General features: G+C 44.2%; 1 protein-coding gene across 1 annotated transcript in view; it reads right to left on the minus strand.

The window, feature by feature from the left end:
- Positions 1-19,666, minus strand: part of DHRS11 (dehydrogenase/reductase 11) — a 568,551-nt gene extending 548,885 nt beyond the window's left edge. Inside the window, exon 1 of the mRNA XM_069614696.1 lies at positions 19,380-19,666. Coding sequence (XP_069470797.1) covers positions 19,380-19,511 — 132 coding nt within the window. The 5' untranslated portion in view covers positions 19,512-19,666. The remainder of the gene's footprint in view (positions 1-19,379) is intronic.
- Positions 19,667-20,390: the final 724 nt, after the last annotated feature.

The raw sequence follows: 20,390 nt of genomic DNA on the forward strand, positions 1-20,390 counted from the left end.
TCTTTGTATGCCAGGAAAGTAGTTGTAATCCCACAATTTTACACATTTTCATTTTCTGTGATGAACTTTCAAAAGGTAGTTTAGGGATGAACAGAGAAGACAGTACGAAACATCAATGCATTAGGTATTAGGATTAGCTTATATTACAGACTTTACACTGGAGCAGTTAACATGCAGCACTCCACAGGACAGTACCTATAATATAACCCTTTTACCCTAAAAACTGTTCTGCATTTACTGCTGTTCACTTCACAAAGAATGCCTAGCTATACCACAGGAAAGCATCAGAGAACAGACTACATAAAGAAGTCATAAGCAACATAGTCAGGGCATGTTTATATCCGTTGAAATGCAGCATCAAATTGATAAGAGTCAGACATATATAGCATGTTCAGACAGACAAATTAAAAAGACCTAGGAAAAGAAGATGTAAGCGAACAAATCTAGGAGCGGAAAAAACAGTTATTATGGTCTCTGAGCCGGCTCACATGAATTGTAGAATCATGTGCCCTTCATTTCCAATCGTTTCTGGAAAGTTTACCAAAATGGTAAACCTCAGAGAAATGGAACCATGTACTTAGTTATTCCTCAAGAATCTCCTGATTCAGCCCAGTATTAGCATATAAAGAGCACATTGTTTTTGTAGAACTGAATTTTCCATACGTTTAATGAAAAGTATCTGCTGAATTTAAAAGAATGTACATTAATGATTGGCTTTGTATACTTGGATCACAGGATGGGGATAGAAAACACACAAACCTTGCAGATTAAGGTTCCAACTAAGCACCTATTAACATAAGCCCAAATTCAGAGATTACTAAACAGTAGGGTGGGAATGTATTGGGAGAGGAGGAGGAAATCAAAGAATGGATCATTTTAATTCATTACAAACTAGAATGCTTGGAACAGAAGACGGTAGAATTGACTTTTGATGATCTCCATGTGTTCAGATTCTCAAATGAACGTAATACATTCTCTATACAGGGGCAATTGACATCAGGGTACTGGTCCATGCACACCTTCTCAAGCTTGGATGTAGGTTTGTGAGCATCTCCTCAACTTCATGCGCCTTGGCAAGTAAATTGTGTGATGAATAAATCTGTATTCTCCTCATGCACTTGCAACTGCCTGGTTTACTCGCCATAATGCACACCATAATTTGTTTCTTGGCACACTCATGGCAACAGCACACAAAAAATAGCGCCTTTTCTAATCTCAGTTTATGTTTTGGTATGTGCATCTTTCTGTTAACTTCTAATCAGTATCCTCATCTATGCGGTGGTTGGCATACATTTCTCATTGATCCCAATCGCTCTCCTTCAACCATGCTTTAATAGGTGTACATTCTGTGAGGCTGCTAATCTGCGTTCTGTAACTATGTTGGGGTATGTTTATCTTTCTTATGGTATGTTTTGTTATTAGTCGTTTATGCTGGCACATGATCACCGTAGAGGTTTTAAAGGGTAGAGCCTTGTTCGTGTTGAGGCGAAATGTGACCCACGCCCATGTTGGCAGCAAGTATGTGGTCTGTGGAGTGAAAAGAAAACAGGACCAAGGAAAGTGAGTAAGGGGGAAGAGTGGGAAAAGTCATACGGCTACTGAACTTTGACCTGCATCTATACTACAGACTATCTTCCTTGTGGCTGCTACTATTAAAATGTGTCCTATTCCTATGCTACCGTCATTAGGCCCTTTAAATGCCACTTGTTTATTATTCTCATTCCAAGAAGGATGAAGGGAGGGGGTGGCCTTGGGTGAGTTACCATTCTTATTTTAATTGCTAACAGGGCAACTCATTGAGCTATGGGGTATGATAGTGTTGAAACGGTGGTGCGAGCAACCAGATCGTTTTGGAATCCCTTCATATTTTTGGGTCGGGGGTCCCAGAGGTGTCCAACATATGGTAAGGAGACCCAGAGTTAAAGGGATCGGCACAATGCAAACAGAACAGAACACAGCAAAGGAGATAAACACCCAAGCCCCATCAGCACAGGGCTTTGTCTGCAACTCAGGTTTAGATATAATAGTTTTACAAATGTCCTTGCCTTACACTGATGGAAGCAGAGGCTTGGCACAGGAATAAACCCACATCTTGTCGGTAAACTCTTCCCTTCTCTGACTGAGGGATGTTGAATGTTGGTGCTACAATGTACAAGTGTGTACGGAAGCTGCTAATCCTTATTAAGAGGCATTTCCCCATGGAGCCCTCGACCATAAAAGAAAGCACTAGGAGCCTCTGCAGGAAGACTGTCTGGTAAAATCTGTGATTTTCCCAGCTCCAACCCAAGAATCAGGCTTTGGCTGGCAATTTGTTGCAAGGGATTTAACACATTTAATTGTGGATTTTCAATGTTATGTACATATTTCAAAGCAATGGCTACAAGATGATTGCTTATCACACAGGGTTGTGTGCAAGTCCGAAAGAAGTACAGCCAATTGTTTGGCAGTTCGCAGAGGACTCAAGTTGTGCCATGTCAGGTGTAAAATAAACCAGTTCTGGCTTTTATGTTAACTTTATATCGCATTCTGGTACGCACAGTGCTGCATTTAGAATATGTTATGGCATTCAAAATGTCAGGCAATACAAATGCCAGGACACAGAACATGAGCGTGGATGAAGGAATGATGTTAGGTGAGAAAAGTGATTTTTTTTATGCATTTCTTCCTTTAGCAGAGTTATAAATGTTCATATTCAGTAGTTACGTTCCATGCATTTTAATATTCTGCACCAGAATGATCGAATTCTGCCAGGGCCAGCACTTGCTTTTATTTCTATGCAGCTAACAAAATGAATACCATTTATATGGGTAATGTTCATATATATTATTTAAAATGTTGCGAAGCTACCGGTACTCACTTCGATACAGGGTATTTTACTCCCTTGCGTGTGGCAATTCTTTCAGGTAAGTGTTAAGGCGTGAGTCATTCACAATGCAATTGGTGCATCTGGCCTCAAGGCACTCACTGGCCTCATTTAACAATATTATCCACCAAAATACCAAATTAAATCCCAAAGTAAACTCCTTTTCCTTTTTTGTAGCATTACAAATTGTTCATCACACACAACAATAAGCTGTTTGTTCTTGTCAAAAAATGTCTACAAAGAGGTACATTTACCACACTTTATGTCGTTGGGTGCCTTGAAAGTACAGTCGGACAACTCCGACAATATTACTTTTTGTGTTCACATAACTTTATGTGTTAGAACAACAGAAGTCAACATTTGGTCGAATTGCATCTTTTAACCCGTTAAAGGTATTCAATGAAAAACATGTTCAACTTGAGTCTGGTATACAGAAACACGACAAACAAACCCTAGTAAAATATATGCCTCCTTTAATTGCGGTCACTCCGCCCTGGGACCCACCATGGCAAATTAATCTTGGCTATACCACTGTTCCTGCCACTTAGAATAGACCATGATCCCTGCCAAAAAGTACTGCTTGGTAGGTTTACTGGCTAATGCGTCTGGAATCTGGACAGGGCGGTTGTTGGCTAACAAAAAACGTGCGTGTGGTATCAAGGTGTCACTGCATTGTAAGAGTAGGCATCTCTCAAATCATATGTAAAACTCATTCGGTAATGTTTTTGTCTAAATAGCCACTTAAAGCGTACAACAATCTCTAGTTAAAAAAAAAATCAAACGATTCCACATTCTCGAGCTCTGCCTTGTCAAACCAGTGCATGTGTGTGTTGACATAGCTCACCTGAATGAATAAGGTACAACCTACAGTTATGATGTACATAATTTTACTTAAATTTTGCCAGCAGCAGGACTGCAATTGTTGGCCATGTTATAGTCCAGCTAGTGAATCCACTAGAAATTGTTGATTGAAAAAAACATGTACACCCTTTACTTCCAAAAGCAAAACCCAGGATTAGAAATGAAGGGAAATTGGTAGAACGGAATAGCTATGTATATCAGTCAATACTGTATTACCACATTGATGTGACATGCAACTAAAGTGGGTTCTCTTTAGAGAAATCTACAAGTACTTTAATTGTGAGCTGATAATTCTTGACAGATGGTTTCCATCCATGCCTTTTTTTTCACTGTGCAGCTTGTGTGATCGTAAACAAAATATACAAACAGCATGCAAGACACACAAAAGTCCTGTGGGTTACAATCCGTAAGGTGGTTTACTACGTTCATCTGCACATTTATATTTTAGCCGTCAACATTAAAGTGGGAAAATAATATACTGTACTGGAGTAAAGTTTATGTTTGTATTAAGATAATTTATCTTAGACAGATTTTAGCAGCTCAATGTTATCTGATGGCAACATAGCGGTTATCTGAATTCTTGCCCCTAAAAAGGAAACTCCCAAACTTAAGTATACAAACACAACTTCCGCACCAACCCATCTCGCCTACCCCTCCTTTGAAAGATTAGATAACATTTTTGAGAATACCTGGGAAATAATAACTTTAGATGTTAGTGTCAAAGTGTCAAATTGATAGCATATTGCCTCTGTCTCTCTTTGCCCTCTCCAGTGACAGCAAACCATTCACTGAGATGCCCACAGTGGGTATTTGAAACAAGCCCAGGTGACAGGTTAGAAAACATCTGGGGTCATGAAAATATGAAAAGATGAAGAAAACCCGATAGGAGATGGAGGACAAGGGAAGTAAGCTAACCACGAACTTCAAAAGGGTATATTTCCATCCTCTGTCCTTCCGCCGTCACCCAGCAATACTCCTGGCACCACAAAATGTGAGGGTGTGAAGGGAGTTTTTTTAAGGCGTTTTAATTAGCTGCTATTCTCTTGTTCAGCCTATTTTTATTTATTTTATTGTTAAAAGCGCAGCACTAGCTCAAGAGCAGCAGAGCGCTGTACAGAGCGTGGGAAGCCAGCCTTTGAGTGGCAACTTTTAACAGCAGCATAGTACTTTGAATTGAGGCCTGTGCATCGGTATCTCCATCCATTGGAGTTGGTCCTCTGTCACGTGTTGTTGAAAAAAAGAAATGTTTTGAGAAATTTGCGAAACTGGAGTTTTGTGGAAGCATTCCGAGCCGGCACCAGGACTAGAAACGGGTTGTTTGTGTGTCCTCCCTTTTCCGACGAGTTGTGATTCAAGCAGTTTGGTTGATTTGCTGCACCAGGAACATGTGCCAACACATACGTGGAGCGTAGCTGCCAGGTATGCTGGTGTGCTATTTGTGACTGCTTTGTAGAGGATATATGCAGTCTTGAACAGTATCCTTGCCTGGAGAGGAAGTCAATGTAGTTTGCGTAGGACGGGGATGATCAGTCAAATTTCTGTGCACCCGTAAAAAGACATGCTGCAGAGTGGTGGACTGAATTCCATGGCACTAAGTGCCCTTGCACCAGCAACTCCAAAGTAACAAGTCCTGAAATGTTCAAAGAGGATGGACAGGGCAGATCGTTGAAGCGACAGTCGTGGGATTACGAGGTGCTGGGAGAGATAAATTATAGTTCAAAAAGAGGGTGAAGACCTTGGGTGTTGGATGGCACGGAGGGAGTGAGTGAAATGTGTGTGTGAAGGTTAGAGTGCCCCAGAACTTCATGTGTGTCAGTCTTAAGGCCTGTCAAGTGCACAGTATGAGTGATAAAAACAAGCTCTATATACCAGGAGTATAATTAGTTTGTTTTCTGACCTATGTGAGAAGAAAATGAGCCCAGCAGCACCCACATGATGGAAGACGGACAGACTGGGCTGGGACCAATAAACTGCCATCCTTTATGGATAAAGGTGGTACCTGCATAGGGTCCATCCAATTAGCCACAGGTTTTTACTATATGCATTGCATCATTTATGATGTTATGCTTTATAAGATTCTGCTTGTACTACTTTTTCGGCAGAATGTTCTTAACAGCAGAGTTCTTTGCTGTTGCGCTCATCTGTGTGTGAGATTAAACTTGTTATCCTTACAAGATAGACTTGGGCCTTTCTTCCCTAGCGGGTTGTATTCTCTCTGGTCTGAGCATCAGGGGAGTTGCTAGGTCTGGAAAAGATCCAGGGCTACACCGATTTTGGAAATGTTGGGACTGGGGGCTAGCTAGTCTTTTGGCAGTAGCTCCTGAGATTCTATCCGGGCTACAACTAAAAGGTCAGGGGCTATAGCCCCCTTAGCCCCCCACTAGCAATGCCCCCGGTGAGCATTCAGAGGCGTGCCTTCAAATGTGAAAAAAGCCTTGGTTAAGAGTGTTAATGTGATCAGATTTAAGTTGATAAGTACTACAAATGAATGCACCACATGTAATCATATCATTCTTCTGTATCAGTGTATTGTTCCATGTTCTGTTGGTATTATTGTTAAGTGTCATAAAGGTTGTATCAAGAGTTCAACAACAACATTCTATTTTGTTTAAACAGTAATGTTACATTTGACGTAATTATTGATCTCAATGGTGAGGACATAGTGACTGCATCGGTGATGTCCTCATTGTGGTCATACTTGCGTGTTCTCAATGTCACTGGGTCTAGTACGATTGTTGTTTTTGTTCTCCCTTGTTCCCCTCCCTTGCCTCGTCGCGCTCTGAAACACGTGTATGGGCGCAATACATATAAAATATGCTGCGCAACAAGGGGCGCATAGTTAAATTGGGCTTGCATGAAATGCGATTGCTGAAGTTCAAGGGTTTTGTTGCGGTAAATCTGATCACATTAACACTCTCTTAATCAAGTTTTTTCTTCTCCACTGAAATATATAATTATACACACACACACACACCTAGTTTCACATATCAGGTGAACTTTTTTTTATTTATTTTTTTTTTAACCCACCATAACTTTTTGGGTGTTTTGAAAACATGGGCAAATGCTGCACCACAAGAGGCTGTCAGGACTATACTGCACTGATGATTTATATTGAAATTTCCCCATTAACTCCTAACTGGATAACAATTGAGAATTAGTTACTCTTCGTTGAATGCTTTCTTCTAGGTAACTGATTCTATGCAATTGATTTCCATAGCTTCAAACAAGAACTTACAAAAAAGTAAAAACTGGGTCCCAATTCCACTGTGTGTGGGTTTGCTAGAAGACGACATTTTGAGGCTCTCTGCACGTAGTGCCATGGTAGTTGTACTGGGTTTCTGCATGTGTGCACCCCAGCCCCCCACCGAATTGATGAGTTTAAAGAGTTCACCAGAAAAAGTCATTTGGTCAGGGAAATCACAGCATACACCAGGTTCAGAATAGATGGTTCATTGTAAAGAATTAAAAAAACAAGAATGTGGCTAGAATCTATAAGGAACAGCACCTAGTAATTGGTCAAGGTTTCATTCTGATGTCCGTGGAAACAGTAAATAGCACAAATACTGTTTGAAAATAAATGCATAGTCACCCTTTTCTGAATACAGCAGTGGTATTTCCGTATATGGACCTACTGCACGGGTATTTATCCACGTGGTAATTCGGAAGGCAGAAATTCCACATGGACAAACAAGAGTGACTGGATGCAGATAATATTTGAAACAGAGAAAATAAAATGCGACATTAACCCTAATCTTTAGCACAACTGTTGCAAAGGGACACCGCTTCATTCAATCACAATGGGAAAGGAGAAATCGCCTTACACTAGGTCATGACCACTTGCAGTGAGCCCAAATACAGTAAGGCCAGAAGAGAAAGTGGTTCTGGAATGAAAAGATTGGCAACGAAGATGCCTTACTGCAGAATGAGGCAGACTAGTGACTCAATCTCATGTTGCAAATGGGGCCTTCAATGAAGGAGAAAAGGGATGGTAGAAGAGGATCCGAAAGCTGAATTTTCTGCGGAGGGAATGGTCTGTGTGCACGACTACGAGAAAAAGCAAGACCTCAATGTTAACGGGTAAAGGCTCATGAACACCAGCCAAATCGCTGGAAGCTAGAAACAGAAATCATTCCCAGAGCCACTCTGACAGTGCAGGGGTATGGGAAGAAAATATTGCAAAAGACCCAAAAAGAGAAGCAAAAAACAAGAGGTTGGAGATGCAAGAGCCGCAGGGGTGGATGGCGATTGCTCACGTGGTGGAAAGCAACAATAGGGAGGTGGCAAAGGAAGATTAGGATGTGAGAAAGGGGTGGAAGAAAGCGACTAAAGGGAAGAGGCTAGGTAAGACAATTAACCTGACAAAAAGATACTGAATTAACTGAATGCTGGGAGTTCTGGTTCCAACATTTTGCTGACAAACCATGTCAATGCTGTGCAACCCAAGCAAACTAAATGCTTGGTGCTCTTGTTATCGAACTGCAGACATAGCTAATGCGGTGCAGAGGACCACCAGAATGAATCGAACACTGGGAGTTAGAAGTAGCGAAACGAGGTGCTGAGAGACTGAAAGTTGGAGTTGTAATTCTAGCACTCTAGTAAGGTCCTGCAAGTGGTGCTAAGCAGCCAGCATTGATCATCAAGGGAGAGAATGTGAGTACGGATTTGCATAATAGCAGCAAATGAGTCATCGACTAATTCAATTTTTATTCTGCCATCCTACATCTGAAGTGTACTGTACCGGCTGTTTCTTTTTTCAGTCTCTTCAAAATACAAAATAAACTGTCTAGCAAACAAAGAGAGAAACACTAACTATGCAGACAACCGAAAAAAAAATATTGATAAACAATCAACAACAACTTTGTACAGTGTGTGCTTTCATTTAATCTGGCATCTTTTGTCAAAAACATTTCACCACCAAAATCAGGTGGTGATCACTTCAAGACCTGACTTACTGTCATAAAACAACATTAATGAATCCATATTTAACTGTGTTTTGAACACATCCCTAATGCAGAGGAAAATAGTTTGCCCACGTTATGCTTCTTGTGTAGCACGCAAAGTAAATGAATACACAGAACGCATTATGCAGACACAACTATCACAACAGCCTAAAAGTAGAACAATTGACAAACGTGCCATTTTCCAGGCACTTACCCAGAACATCAAAATTACCAATGGGGATACCCTTTTCCATGGAGCCGCAAAAGACGCTGAAATACTAGAAAACACAATCAAAGAACATGGAAATCGATAACTGAGAACGTGATGAATATAAGTGCAACCAGAATGCACACCAACTCAGGAATGAGGCCCATTCTTGTTACTGTACTTGTGGACAAATACACCCAATGTGAAGATAACCTCTAGAAAACAAGCATGTAGTTATTAGGGCCGACAAAGCAGGGTTAAGTGTGCTAGTAGATAAATAAAAACATGCCTCCTTGTGCCTGTCTGTAGGTCCCAATTCCGGACATGTTCTACGCGCGTTAATAGGAAATCCTAATCCTTAACCAGACATGAGAGAATGGTTAATCTTTTGCTCGAATGTCCAATTGCAAAGGAGTCATTTTCTCATTAACCACAACTTACTTGAGGGCTTTTTTGGAGTCTCCAGGAATTTCCTTAAGAATGTTCAAGCAGCTTCAGGTACAAATCCTAAAGCTCAGTAATTTAGTAGCAGTATAGAAAAGTTGTCCTTGCTAAAACAAAATCAAATGTAGCTCAGGCTGAGAACCAAATTAGCCAAGACCCGATAAAGGTAATTTTGCTGTTGTTTTTTGTGCTCATAGAGAAGAGTAAAGTGTACATGGCATTTCATGATAATTTCGTCATTTTAAGAGAAAGGTGTTCCCTAAAGAGTCCTGGCCAACCTCAGTTAAGAATACACATTAGGGGGGATGGGGGGGTACTGTAATTGATAAGATGGCAGGGGTGTCTCGGGTTAAATGGGAGGATACCCTAAGTGCCCCTATCTCAGATGACAAGAGATATGCAGACACATAAAATGACGATTAACAGCAACTATAAGTTAATACAGTTCAAATTCCTGCATCAGTTCTATCTGACCGCAGTGGATATACAGCGGTTCTTCCCTGAAACACTGGATTCCTGCTGGAGATGTGGGGTTTCACCAACTACTTTTTTGCAACTGGTTTGGACCTGCCCGCAAGCCCACTCTTTCTGGGTGCAAGTGTTCGAAATGATTGGTGGCACTGCGGGAGAGGAAGTAGCCTTAACTCCGACGATAGCATTGTTGGGGTACACACTGGTACTACCTAAGCATGACAGACAGCTGCTGGGCTTGCTGCTACTGTTAGCCAAGATGAGAGGGGCGATTGTGTGGAGGAGGGGCCGCTCTAGTACGTATGACCAGTGGAGATCTGATATCTTATATTGCCATGAACTGGAGAAGGAGTAAGGAGCTATGGCACACTCAACCTCTATGCCGAAAGACATTTGGGGTCTGTATGTAGTATATTTACTGTCAACTGCTAGCGACGATTCCAAACCGGTCTGATGTTCGCTCAGTTAAAGAGGCTTAAATCTGATGTGTCTTTTATTTCTGCCTTTCTTTCTCCTGCCATAGAATTGATTGCAACTGTGCCTTCAGTAAGTTGTTGGGGCTTTGGGGGGTTTGGGGGAGGTGCCGGCATCGATTGGGCTGTTTGTTTTGTTGAATTTTATTTATGCTTTAAAATTTCAATAAAAACAGTTTACAAAAACAAACAAAAAAAGAATACAGATAGAGGGAATTTGGAATTTGGTTTGATCTTGGTCAGAAAGAGCAGCATGAGCACCATGATACTGACATTGGAGTAAAGGTATTCTTTTGCCCGCTGTCTGTGGATTTTGACTTCGTCCACAGTTGCCCTATTAAAAGCAGTAGGAGTCTGGTGATCTAGACTTGGGAGCCTATGGAAATGAATGAAATCATTCTCATCATAGGATGGGTGAACAACAGCAGTTTGTGTGGAGAACATATACAGTTTCAAGTTGTTTAACACCCCATAAGAGAAGGGCGTTGCGGTGCACCAAGGAGCAAGAAAAATGGAAGGTTAGATAAGGTTCTGTATTGAGTTTTCAGAGATAGGTACTTAAGATGATAAGGTTCTTACCATGGTCTATATATGATTGATGGACCCTGTATAAGGGAGCTGGAGGGCAGCTAGAGGATGGAAAGAAGGATATGGTCATGATGGGGTATTTGGTGTACAGAACCATGCCTAGTTGGCATATACTAGTGGTTATGAGGGCAAAAATGTGTCCATAGTGGGTGGGTACCCCCCCTAAAGATGGACCGGTGTGATGAAGGGTTAACAGGGGCACGTTTCCAAGTGCTGTAAACTTGGCGTGAGCATGCTGGCTTACGTCAGCGCTCTGACCTTGTGATAGTGGCTACCTTGCCCGACTGGAGGCATATGGTGATAATGGGGGTGGTTGGGCATTGATCACATGGGCCCTACTCATGCTCGAACGCGATAGTCAAGAGATGACTAGTGGTTTAGTTGTATGCTTGGCAATGTCTGCTGCAACTTAATTCATGGTGATTCTTACACTGGTGCGGAGAGTAGTGTCCGAGAGGTCCTGCGTAATTAAGTAATCCGGCATGTGGTGGTCTAACAGCTATACGATGGTGCGCAGTAGTCTGATAGGAGGGTTCGCCAAGTGTGCTGCAACTTCATTCACTGTGTACCTTACATTAGGAAAATGATTAAACAGAGCGAGGTCCTGTGACCCTAAGTAATGCAGCGTTTCAGTTGGAACGCTACGGTTAATATATTGTAGTTACAGTGGTCAGCTTAAGAGTTACAGTGCTGTTCTAGTTCGGCGGATGTCGTCTTAACGGTTCATGGAAAATCATGCCTGAGAATAGTGCCGTGCATGTGGCGGAGGCTACGTAGAAAGGAGAATTGATAGTGGCCCTTAGTTACGCGAGATGCAGCGCTAACTAATAGTGTGTGTGAAATTATGCCGGAGGTGGAGCGCTAGTAGGCGGAGGGTGTGTTACTTGCAGGGATGTGGGTTGGAGGGGTGGCCCCATGGGGGGGTGGAATGCTATGCAAGTTGGCCCACGTTGGTGATGGGGTTTACCTGATAGGCCCCGGTTGTGGGATGTGCGGTCCGGTGATCTTTCGATCCCGGCCGCCATCTCGGGTTACACGATTATAGATAAGCAAGGCTCCGATTGGCATACAGTGCCCGAGTAAGCCGCATGTTGATTGGTCCCTTAAAAAAAAAAAAAAAAAAAAAAGGAGCATGTGAGAGGCCCACACGATTGATTGACCCGCGGCGCCTGACTGAGCACCTTGCAGTTGGGAGGCAGTTTAGAAAGGCGTCTGGTGTTGCCCTCAGTAAAGAGGCAAGTAGAACGGAAACATGTTGTGATAAGGTGCATTGAACGAATACTGGGTGTCTTTTCGTAAACAACATTGCGCGCAATGTATTTGGGGGGAATAATCTGAATTGTTCACTGAGTGGGTTATTGTATTTAATGGCCAAATTGGCTTGCGCGTCATAGTCAACACTGTAAACTGGATGACCTGCATGTTTTTAATTACTGTGGCTCATATGTAAGCTTGCCTGCTTTAAGATGAGTGGCACATTGTTACAGTGGAACAATTCCTCCTACCACAGTAAGTGAGGATGGTCCCTGAATAGGTATATAAGTGATCTTATTCCATAGCAGTGATGGTGGTGTTGCCCATGGGTCAATTGTCGCGATATTGGATGGGTGCATAGCCTGTTAGAGTTGGGTTGGATACGGGGGTGCAAGAACAGAAAAGATGTGTGTATTATGAGAAGGGGAGTGGCTGGTGACAAGGTGGGGTGGGCTGGTCGATAAAGTCTACCCGGACCCTATCAACCCCTTAAGTTATGTCTTGCAGCAGCTCATGTCGTATTTGCAAGAGTACAATAATTGTGTTACAATTGAGTCTGTGTCCCGGAGGAAAAGTATGCAAACGTAGTGTAGACAACATTATAGAAATACATTGAACTCATGGTCCAGCAATCCATTTTCCTCTTGCTCCAGCCGCACTTCATCTCGATGACCCCATAGCATCACAAGCAAGGACAGACGCCCAAGGACCAGCCCAGGAGAGCAACACATGGCTAGACTCGTCCCAAGGGACCTTCATGAAGCCGTTGAACCTTATGGACCAGAAGGTGCACTCGGTGGGAATTATGGCTGCAGCTGTTCGAGCAGCACATCAAGTCACAGAAAGTCAATCCTGGAAGACAAAAGAACCCTCCAGATGCTCAACCAAGGGACACCGGCACTCAGACTATTCAACACCCTAGCCAACAGGGGTAAAAAAGGACGACACGGCCAAAAGTGTGCTGACCTACAAATTCAAACCGCAACTAAATGCCGATGTCGGACGCTTCCAAATGAGTCAGGAACACCAGCGACGTGATGAGAAAATTGACATTTTCAGACCCGACTAAGAGAAACAGCCATAGAATGAGATTTTCCTGATGAGGAATTTGCAGTACGCCAACAGGTGATCCATGGGCTCTCATCGCGGATGCTACACAGGACGATACTATCAGAGAGGAAACTGGCACTAGAGCGCATACCAACTGTGGGACGCCAGAGAGAACGGACTGACGCGCAGGTCGTATCGATGGAAACAGTCATGAGCCGGCTGCTGCTAGAGTCAAAGAAACCCGAAAGCACTGTTGAAGCAGTAAACACCTGGAACATGTGTTGGGAGAAAACACCCCCGACACCAAAATGGCAAGAATCCTGCAAATGGTGTGGAGCCAACTCCGACAGGGAGGAACAATGTCCAGCATTAGGGGTCGCCTGTTAAAAGTGTGGTAAACTGAACCATTATGCACCTGTCTGCCTCATCTCAGCAGCATAAAGATATCCCAAGCACAAGTCCACGGGACACCCAGAAAACAGAAACAATGACAATTGTAGAGACAACAGGAACAGCAACACACACCCCAACATGTACCCCACCAAGTCGTATCAAAGACGGAACAAAGAGTGAGCTTGGGCCTTAGCGGCAGAGGGCGGACCGGACGACAGTGACAGCAACGACGTGCAATCCGCAGATGGCTCCTCCACTAAACAGGCGTCATGTTGATGGAAGACATGACGAGAGAGGGTAGACTTAGTATCAGTCGTCAAGCCACGAATTGGGAAAAGAATGTCCGGGAAGCACCCATAGCCAATGTGCATGATCTTAGCAGATGGCGTCCAAACAAAAATGATGATCAACACTGTGAATGTGATGCAAGACTGTCCTCCCGCCCCGCTCGTCGCTGAAGCACCAATCAGTACAACTGTATGCATGTGGGTGGAAAAGCTGTTACCAGTGAAAGGCTCATTCAAATCGGAGCTGGTGTACAACGGAGAGATGTGCAACACCCAAATCTACCTAGTATATGCAGGAATTGGAACGCTCCTTAGCTGCGGAACGCCTAAAGCCGATTCATTTTGTGTTTAGCGTACACAACCAGGAGGTGGAATATCTGATGGAGAAACACTCAAAACGTTTGCACTGTTTGGTGCCTCAAGAACCGCACCGTCAAACTACACATTGACCCAACAGTGGAACCTAGGGCGGTGAGGCACAGGAGATTCTTGCTACACATGAGAGCAGCCATGGAGACCGAACTAAAGAAATTGGAGGATCTCCACATTATAGATAAAACTATGGGTTCCATGCCGTGAGTATCGCCCATGGTAGTAACCGCGAAACCTAAACAGCCTCACACAGTCCGCATATACATCGATTTGCGACTACCTAATGTGCCGATTGGCAGGGAACCAACATTACCCCCGCCATAGACAAATTCATGGTGGACCTAACAGGAGTGACAATCATTAGCAAGCTAGATCTGCGATCTGGGTACCACAAGATTAAGCATGCAAAAGTATTGAGGATAAAAACAGTCCATCACTAACTGAAAGTCCAACATCAATTTAAGAAGCCAAGAAATCGCTAGGAAGCTGGGCAAAAAACAAGATTGGATCATTCGGATCTGTGATACATTCAAAAGAAGAAATTTCAATACACAGTGAAAAGTGAAGGTCTATACGCGCAACTTGAACCTCTAAGACCCAAGAGATCGTGCTCACTAAAGCGCCACACCACGATCCGTCAAAAATGATATGAAGACACAATCTATACAGGATTAGAATGACAGATTTTCTGGAGAAGATCTTCTCATAACCCTAAGAGGGACATGACCTCCTGATTTATTCAAAACGCCGCCATTTGGACCCTATCCACACGCTACAGCAGTTATTTCAAACAATACAAGAAACTTACTTCTTTGACGAAGATCCAGTGCTATATATTAACATTCGAAACAAAAGTGACACCTCCTGATTAATGTGTCCAATGAAAATAGAGGACAGAAACATGTTGAGCCGATTGATCAAGTAATACCACATCTAGATATCTATATGGTAAATTCTGAAGTTTCGTCCACCTCAGATTAAGTTTACAATAAACAGAGAGGCAGACACATACAAAAGTGAGTAATTTTGATACCCAGCAACCTCTTAATAAAAGGAAATCATTGTTGTCACTAAGACTATTGTTTTTTATATAATAGTTTTTACATTGTATGCACTGTAATATTTGCTCTAATGTTGTTCTAAAAAGAATTTATTGAATCATTTATATGTCGTTTTATTATATTGTGAATACATGTATATACTTTTAATAACAGAGTTTGACATAGCTGTTGATGAATTTTCACTACCTTACATATATAATTGAGATATATCACAACATTTTCTTCACACTTAGGCCTGCAAAGGCATTAGTGGCTCAACTTCGGAAGGTCCTCCACCGCTGAAGTGTTTCAACATGAAATCAGAAAGGGGCTCCAGGATCTACCTGGCATAACAAATGTCACTGATGACATCCTAGTCTACGTAAAGACTGAAAGTGAACAGAACACCCGACTAGCAGCAACTCTACGACGCTTGGAAGACTCAGGGCTCACCCTACACGCTGAAAAACGCAAATTTGGTAAAAAGGAACTTGCTTCTTTGGGTAAATGTTTAATTGAAAGGAGTATCTCTGAACCCAGCCAAGGTTGCAGACACCAAAAATGCCAAGGCACCTGCCAATGCAACAGAAGCATGCAGTTTTCTTGGGATGGCCACCTATTGCAGGAGTTTCATCCCCGACCTAGCCCCAACAGCAGCCCCACTGAGGGAACTAAGGCAAACACTGCCTGGGAGTGGGGTGAGCAACAAGAGACAGCCTTCCGGCACATAAAGGACTCCCTGCTAACAACCCCATGGCATTTTTGACCCCTCCAAGTACACTAAGCTGCTCGTGGACACGAGTCTGGTGGAACTAGGTGCAGTTTTAACCCAGACGATCCTGACGGGACAGTCCATCCCATTGCATCCGCCAGCAGGGCACTGGCCCCAAGGGAACACAACTAGGCCCATATTAAAAAGGAGCCACTGGCTGACTATCTTGTGGGGGTGCTGACACTTTCATATTAATATAATAGGACGCCTGATCAAAGTGTTCACGGACCATAAACCGCTCATACCAATCTTCAAGGGGTCAGCTACGCACCCCCTAAAACGGATTGAGGGATGGATGTCACAGCTGTAGCGTTCAACATAGAAGTCCTATACGGAACAGGAGCTGATAACCCTGCTGACTTCCTGTCATGGCACCCCAGACCGGCAACACAGAGGGAGTGTGAGGCAGCACAGGAAACCGACAAAAACATCTGTCACATAATCACGTGTGCACGACCAAAAACATGAAACTGCAAGACATCCTAGATGAAACGGTAAAAGACTCATGCTTGCAAATCGCTAAGGAGGCCATCTTAACTGGTGAATGGCAAACAGTCTTGACATCAGTATTTGAACGCACAATGCCAGAGCAAGAGATACTGCAGAGCCTGTTTGGCATCCGCCACATACTGTCCATCTCCCCCGGAGGGCCGAGTGCTGATAGGACACAGGATCGTGATCCCAAGGAGCCTAGAAGAACGAGCACTACATCTAGCCCATGAGGGACATCAAGTAGTGGTCAAAACACAGGTATTCCTGAAATCCTGCATCTGTATGCCCCACATTCAACGGAAAGTGATAGTCCTGGTGGGAACATGTGTAGTGTGCCAAGCCTCCCAACGCCTGGATCTGCCTGAACCCATCGCTAGCCCACCCCGCAGTCAGCAATGGTGGGACGCCACCAGCATCGATATTTGTACAATAGCCAACGAAGCATATCTCTTGGTGGCCGTCTACGAGTTTACCAGGTACCCGGAGGTGGAATCAGTGCGACCCACAGATGCTGCATCAGTGATCACGCCGCTTAAAGAAATGTTTGCGGTGCACAGTCCCAAACAAGATCAAAAGTGACAATGGGACATTTTTTTAAGAGACAAGAACTGCAGACCTTCTTTGACAACTTGAACATCAGCCACCAGCGAATAACACTGTACTGCTGCAGGCCAATGGGGACACCAAGAGGTTCATGGCGTCAATCAACAAGGTGTCAGGATCGCTAAGGGCCAGCAAAGACCATGGCTACCCGAGGTGTACCAGTTCCACCGTTCGTACCGCCAGGCTCTCCACTGGTAAACGCAAGTGAGCCCTGCTGCCCTCATGTTTGGGGTCTCCATCCAGGCGGGACTTCCCCATCACCAGACCTTGAAACCTCCAACCATGAACGAGTGGGTGGAACAGGCCCTGCAAGCCCACAATGAACAGGAAAGTCCGACACAACATGCTACCTCAAGCAAACTCCAAGTGGGGGACATGGCCCTGGTCAAGAACAGAACACTGCCAAGAAAACTGCCCTTGTGGTAGGAACTGCAACCACAATCGCGGGATAAGAACATGGCATGGTGACCGCATCATGAGGGAGGGAGACAGTGACCCGGAACTCCTCTCACCTTAGGAAAGTCCCACAGAAAATGTGGAAGGAGACACAAGATGAGGCCCCCGAGACCAGCAAAGACGCCCTGGCAGAGAAGGAGCTGCAGCAAGGGACGGGAGCAACACCCTCCGGCGACCCAGGGATAGCTTTCCGGCACGGCGTTCAACATCGAGCAAGGACCTCCTGAGGCGACAGCAACCATGCGTCGGGAGAGTCATTATTGGAACTCTCTCCGAAGCAAGACGCAGTCTTCCACCATGATCTGAGGGTTGTGCTGCTAAACTTCCAACAGTTGAAGAACAGTGAGTGACCATGATGCAGCAAGGACGTTTAGTTACCTGTGGGGTTGCGCTTGTGGGTTTTTCCATTCCTCAATTGTGGGCCTTTCCTTTCATCCAATTTGGGGATGTAATGTTGTCAGGTGATTAAGAGAGCGTTATGACGGACAGCGCCATTGACTCATGAACCCAAAAGGGAATAAATGCGGGCAAAGGCTTCAGAAGCTCACTCAGGGACTTCTGGACACCTTTGTGCGCTGCCATGATTCACTCCCTGTGTCCAGCGAAGGCCGCGGCAGAGTGGCAGCGAAGGTTACAAACAGCGCTATGCAGCATGTACCTAAAGGGGAATAAATACGGGGGAAAGCCCAGGAATCTCAGTCAGTGACTTCCGGACACCTAACACTGTGCGCCAACGGCGTTATTCACTCCAGACGTCCAGCGAGGTCTGCTGGACGCACATCACAGGGGGCTAAGGCGCAGCGGCAGTTACAAACCGGCAAACCTTGCCACACGATTTTGTTTTTTGTAGTGATGTGTTAAGTCTTGGCAAGTTGCAAAACCCTCAGGAGAATTTTTGAGGGACATGAACACCTATGTACATCAACTAGCTACGAGTACTCTGAATGTGCTCAAGTGCAAGTTGGACACAAACGCCAGCTTCACTTTTTAACTGAAGGGTGTGGAACTGGAAAACTCGTGTTTATGTCGCAGTGCCGAATTTACCATTTAAAAAATACATATACATTGTTTACTTAACCTAAAATGCCCCTCACCAAACCCTATTTAACGGGCAAAAAAACGAATCATTGTGTTTCCATATCTCACACCTTGTACGCCAAGTTCTTCAGGTGACAGGCTGAAATAGGGTCATAAAAAAAAAGTCAAGTGTTAAGGCGGCAGAAACCATCGGCGCAAGTCCAACAGGGGGCGCCCACCGTAAAAGCACGCCACGCCCCCGCTCTTAGCACGAGGACCCACTCACGCAGCTGTCGGAGTGCCACAGAAACGAACTAACCCCCCTTCGATGTTAGGCACTAAAAAAAAACACTAGTGCTGCGGCCCTTTAACAAAATATACAACAGAGTTCAACGTAGTGCGTTCCTCTTTCTTGGAGAGGGGAGGGTTGGCTCTCTTTTTGCGCGCGACCCGACGGGAAAATCCTTACAACGCTGATAGCGAAGCGGCTTTGAGTGAAAACCCTTTTCAGGAAAATACATCACGTGACAACCCTATGCATAAACCTGTGTGCGGATCCAAAGAAAAATAACTTGAATCAATCCCGACAGGAAAAAAAAAAGATGCATATAACTCGTGAAAGAAAAAAAACGTATAAACCATGTGAAAATCCGTGTCAACCGCTAGTGAAGCCGCGCAGGGTTTTACTTTGGCAAACCAATGTTCGCCCATGCCTTCGAGTTATTAGAATGAATGAAGAGGAAACCCTAAATAGAACAGGTGTACAGTGAACAGCATGGAGAACATCACAATTACCTCTATTTTGTCCACGCTCCTGGCACAGCCCACAACCTTCATGCCGTGTTGGACGAGGATCCGGGCCACCGCAGCCCCAATGCCGACTGACGCCCCTGTGACCAGTGCCACCCTGTTCTTCCAGCGATCCATGATGGGTTAGAGAGGCTCCGGTAAAGTGCAAGGAATACGGGAAGAAAAATCCTTCCAAATCGCCGGAGAGAATCACTCCCTCCCGCCTCAGTGAGAGCTGGCAGCAACCGCACCTTTCTCTCCTGTGCTCAGGCCAGCCTTGTTAAAACTGTGATTTGCTCGCGCTCCCTCTCCAATCTCTTATTTTTTTTCTCCCCTCCCCTTCCACAGCTTTCTTTTCTGCACTACAAAAGCCACCCTTCGCTCCCAGCAAGCCCAACCTCTGGGCTCCAGATTAAATATTAAAAGCTAGACGTGCTTTTATTTTCTGTTGTGTATCGGCCACCCGCACCCTTTTTCTGTCAATTAGAAAATAAAAAAAACGCATATTTTCCTGGAAACACGCTGTAATGTGATGGGACGATTAGAGACCAGGCACTGCCTTAGGCGATTTCTTCAACCTGAATGGCCAGAGGAATTCTCTTTGTACGCTTATGATTTTTGCTTAGAAATGTTTCTAAAAATATTATTTTTGTTGGTGTTAAATGTTACAGGTATTTGGGTCCCCAGGCGCTCTGGCGGATCTGCAAATGAGAAGATGGGTTGGGTTAGTTGGGGAAGCGGGAGTAGGATAGTGAGAGGAGTGGTTTTCTGTTGGCAGCTTCAACTTACACCAGATACTGAGATTTGGTGCAAGTATTGGATCGATGTCAGTCCTTGTGTGCTGTTGGTGTTGCTTATGTGTTGTTGCGGTGTTGTGAAGTGCGTGCAGGTTGTTGTGCGAGAGATGGTTGTGTGAGATTTTTGAGTGAGATAACTGCAGAAATGCTGAGTTTTTTGTTAGTCGGTTGTATGAAGGTTAACAGAAGTTCAGAAATCTGTCCGAGTGTGGCACTCGCC

The sequence above is a fragment of the Ambystoma mexicanum genome, chromosome 9 (genome assembly GCF_040938575.1).
Source record: "Ambystoma mexicanum isolate Mex_15411 chromosome 9, UKY_AmexF1_1, whole genome shotgun sequence".
Taxonomy (NCBI): domain Eukaryota; kingdom Metazoa; phylum Chordata; class Amphibia; order Caudata; family Ambystomatidae; genus Ambystoma; species Ambystoma mexicanum.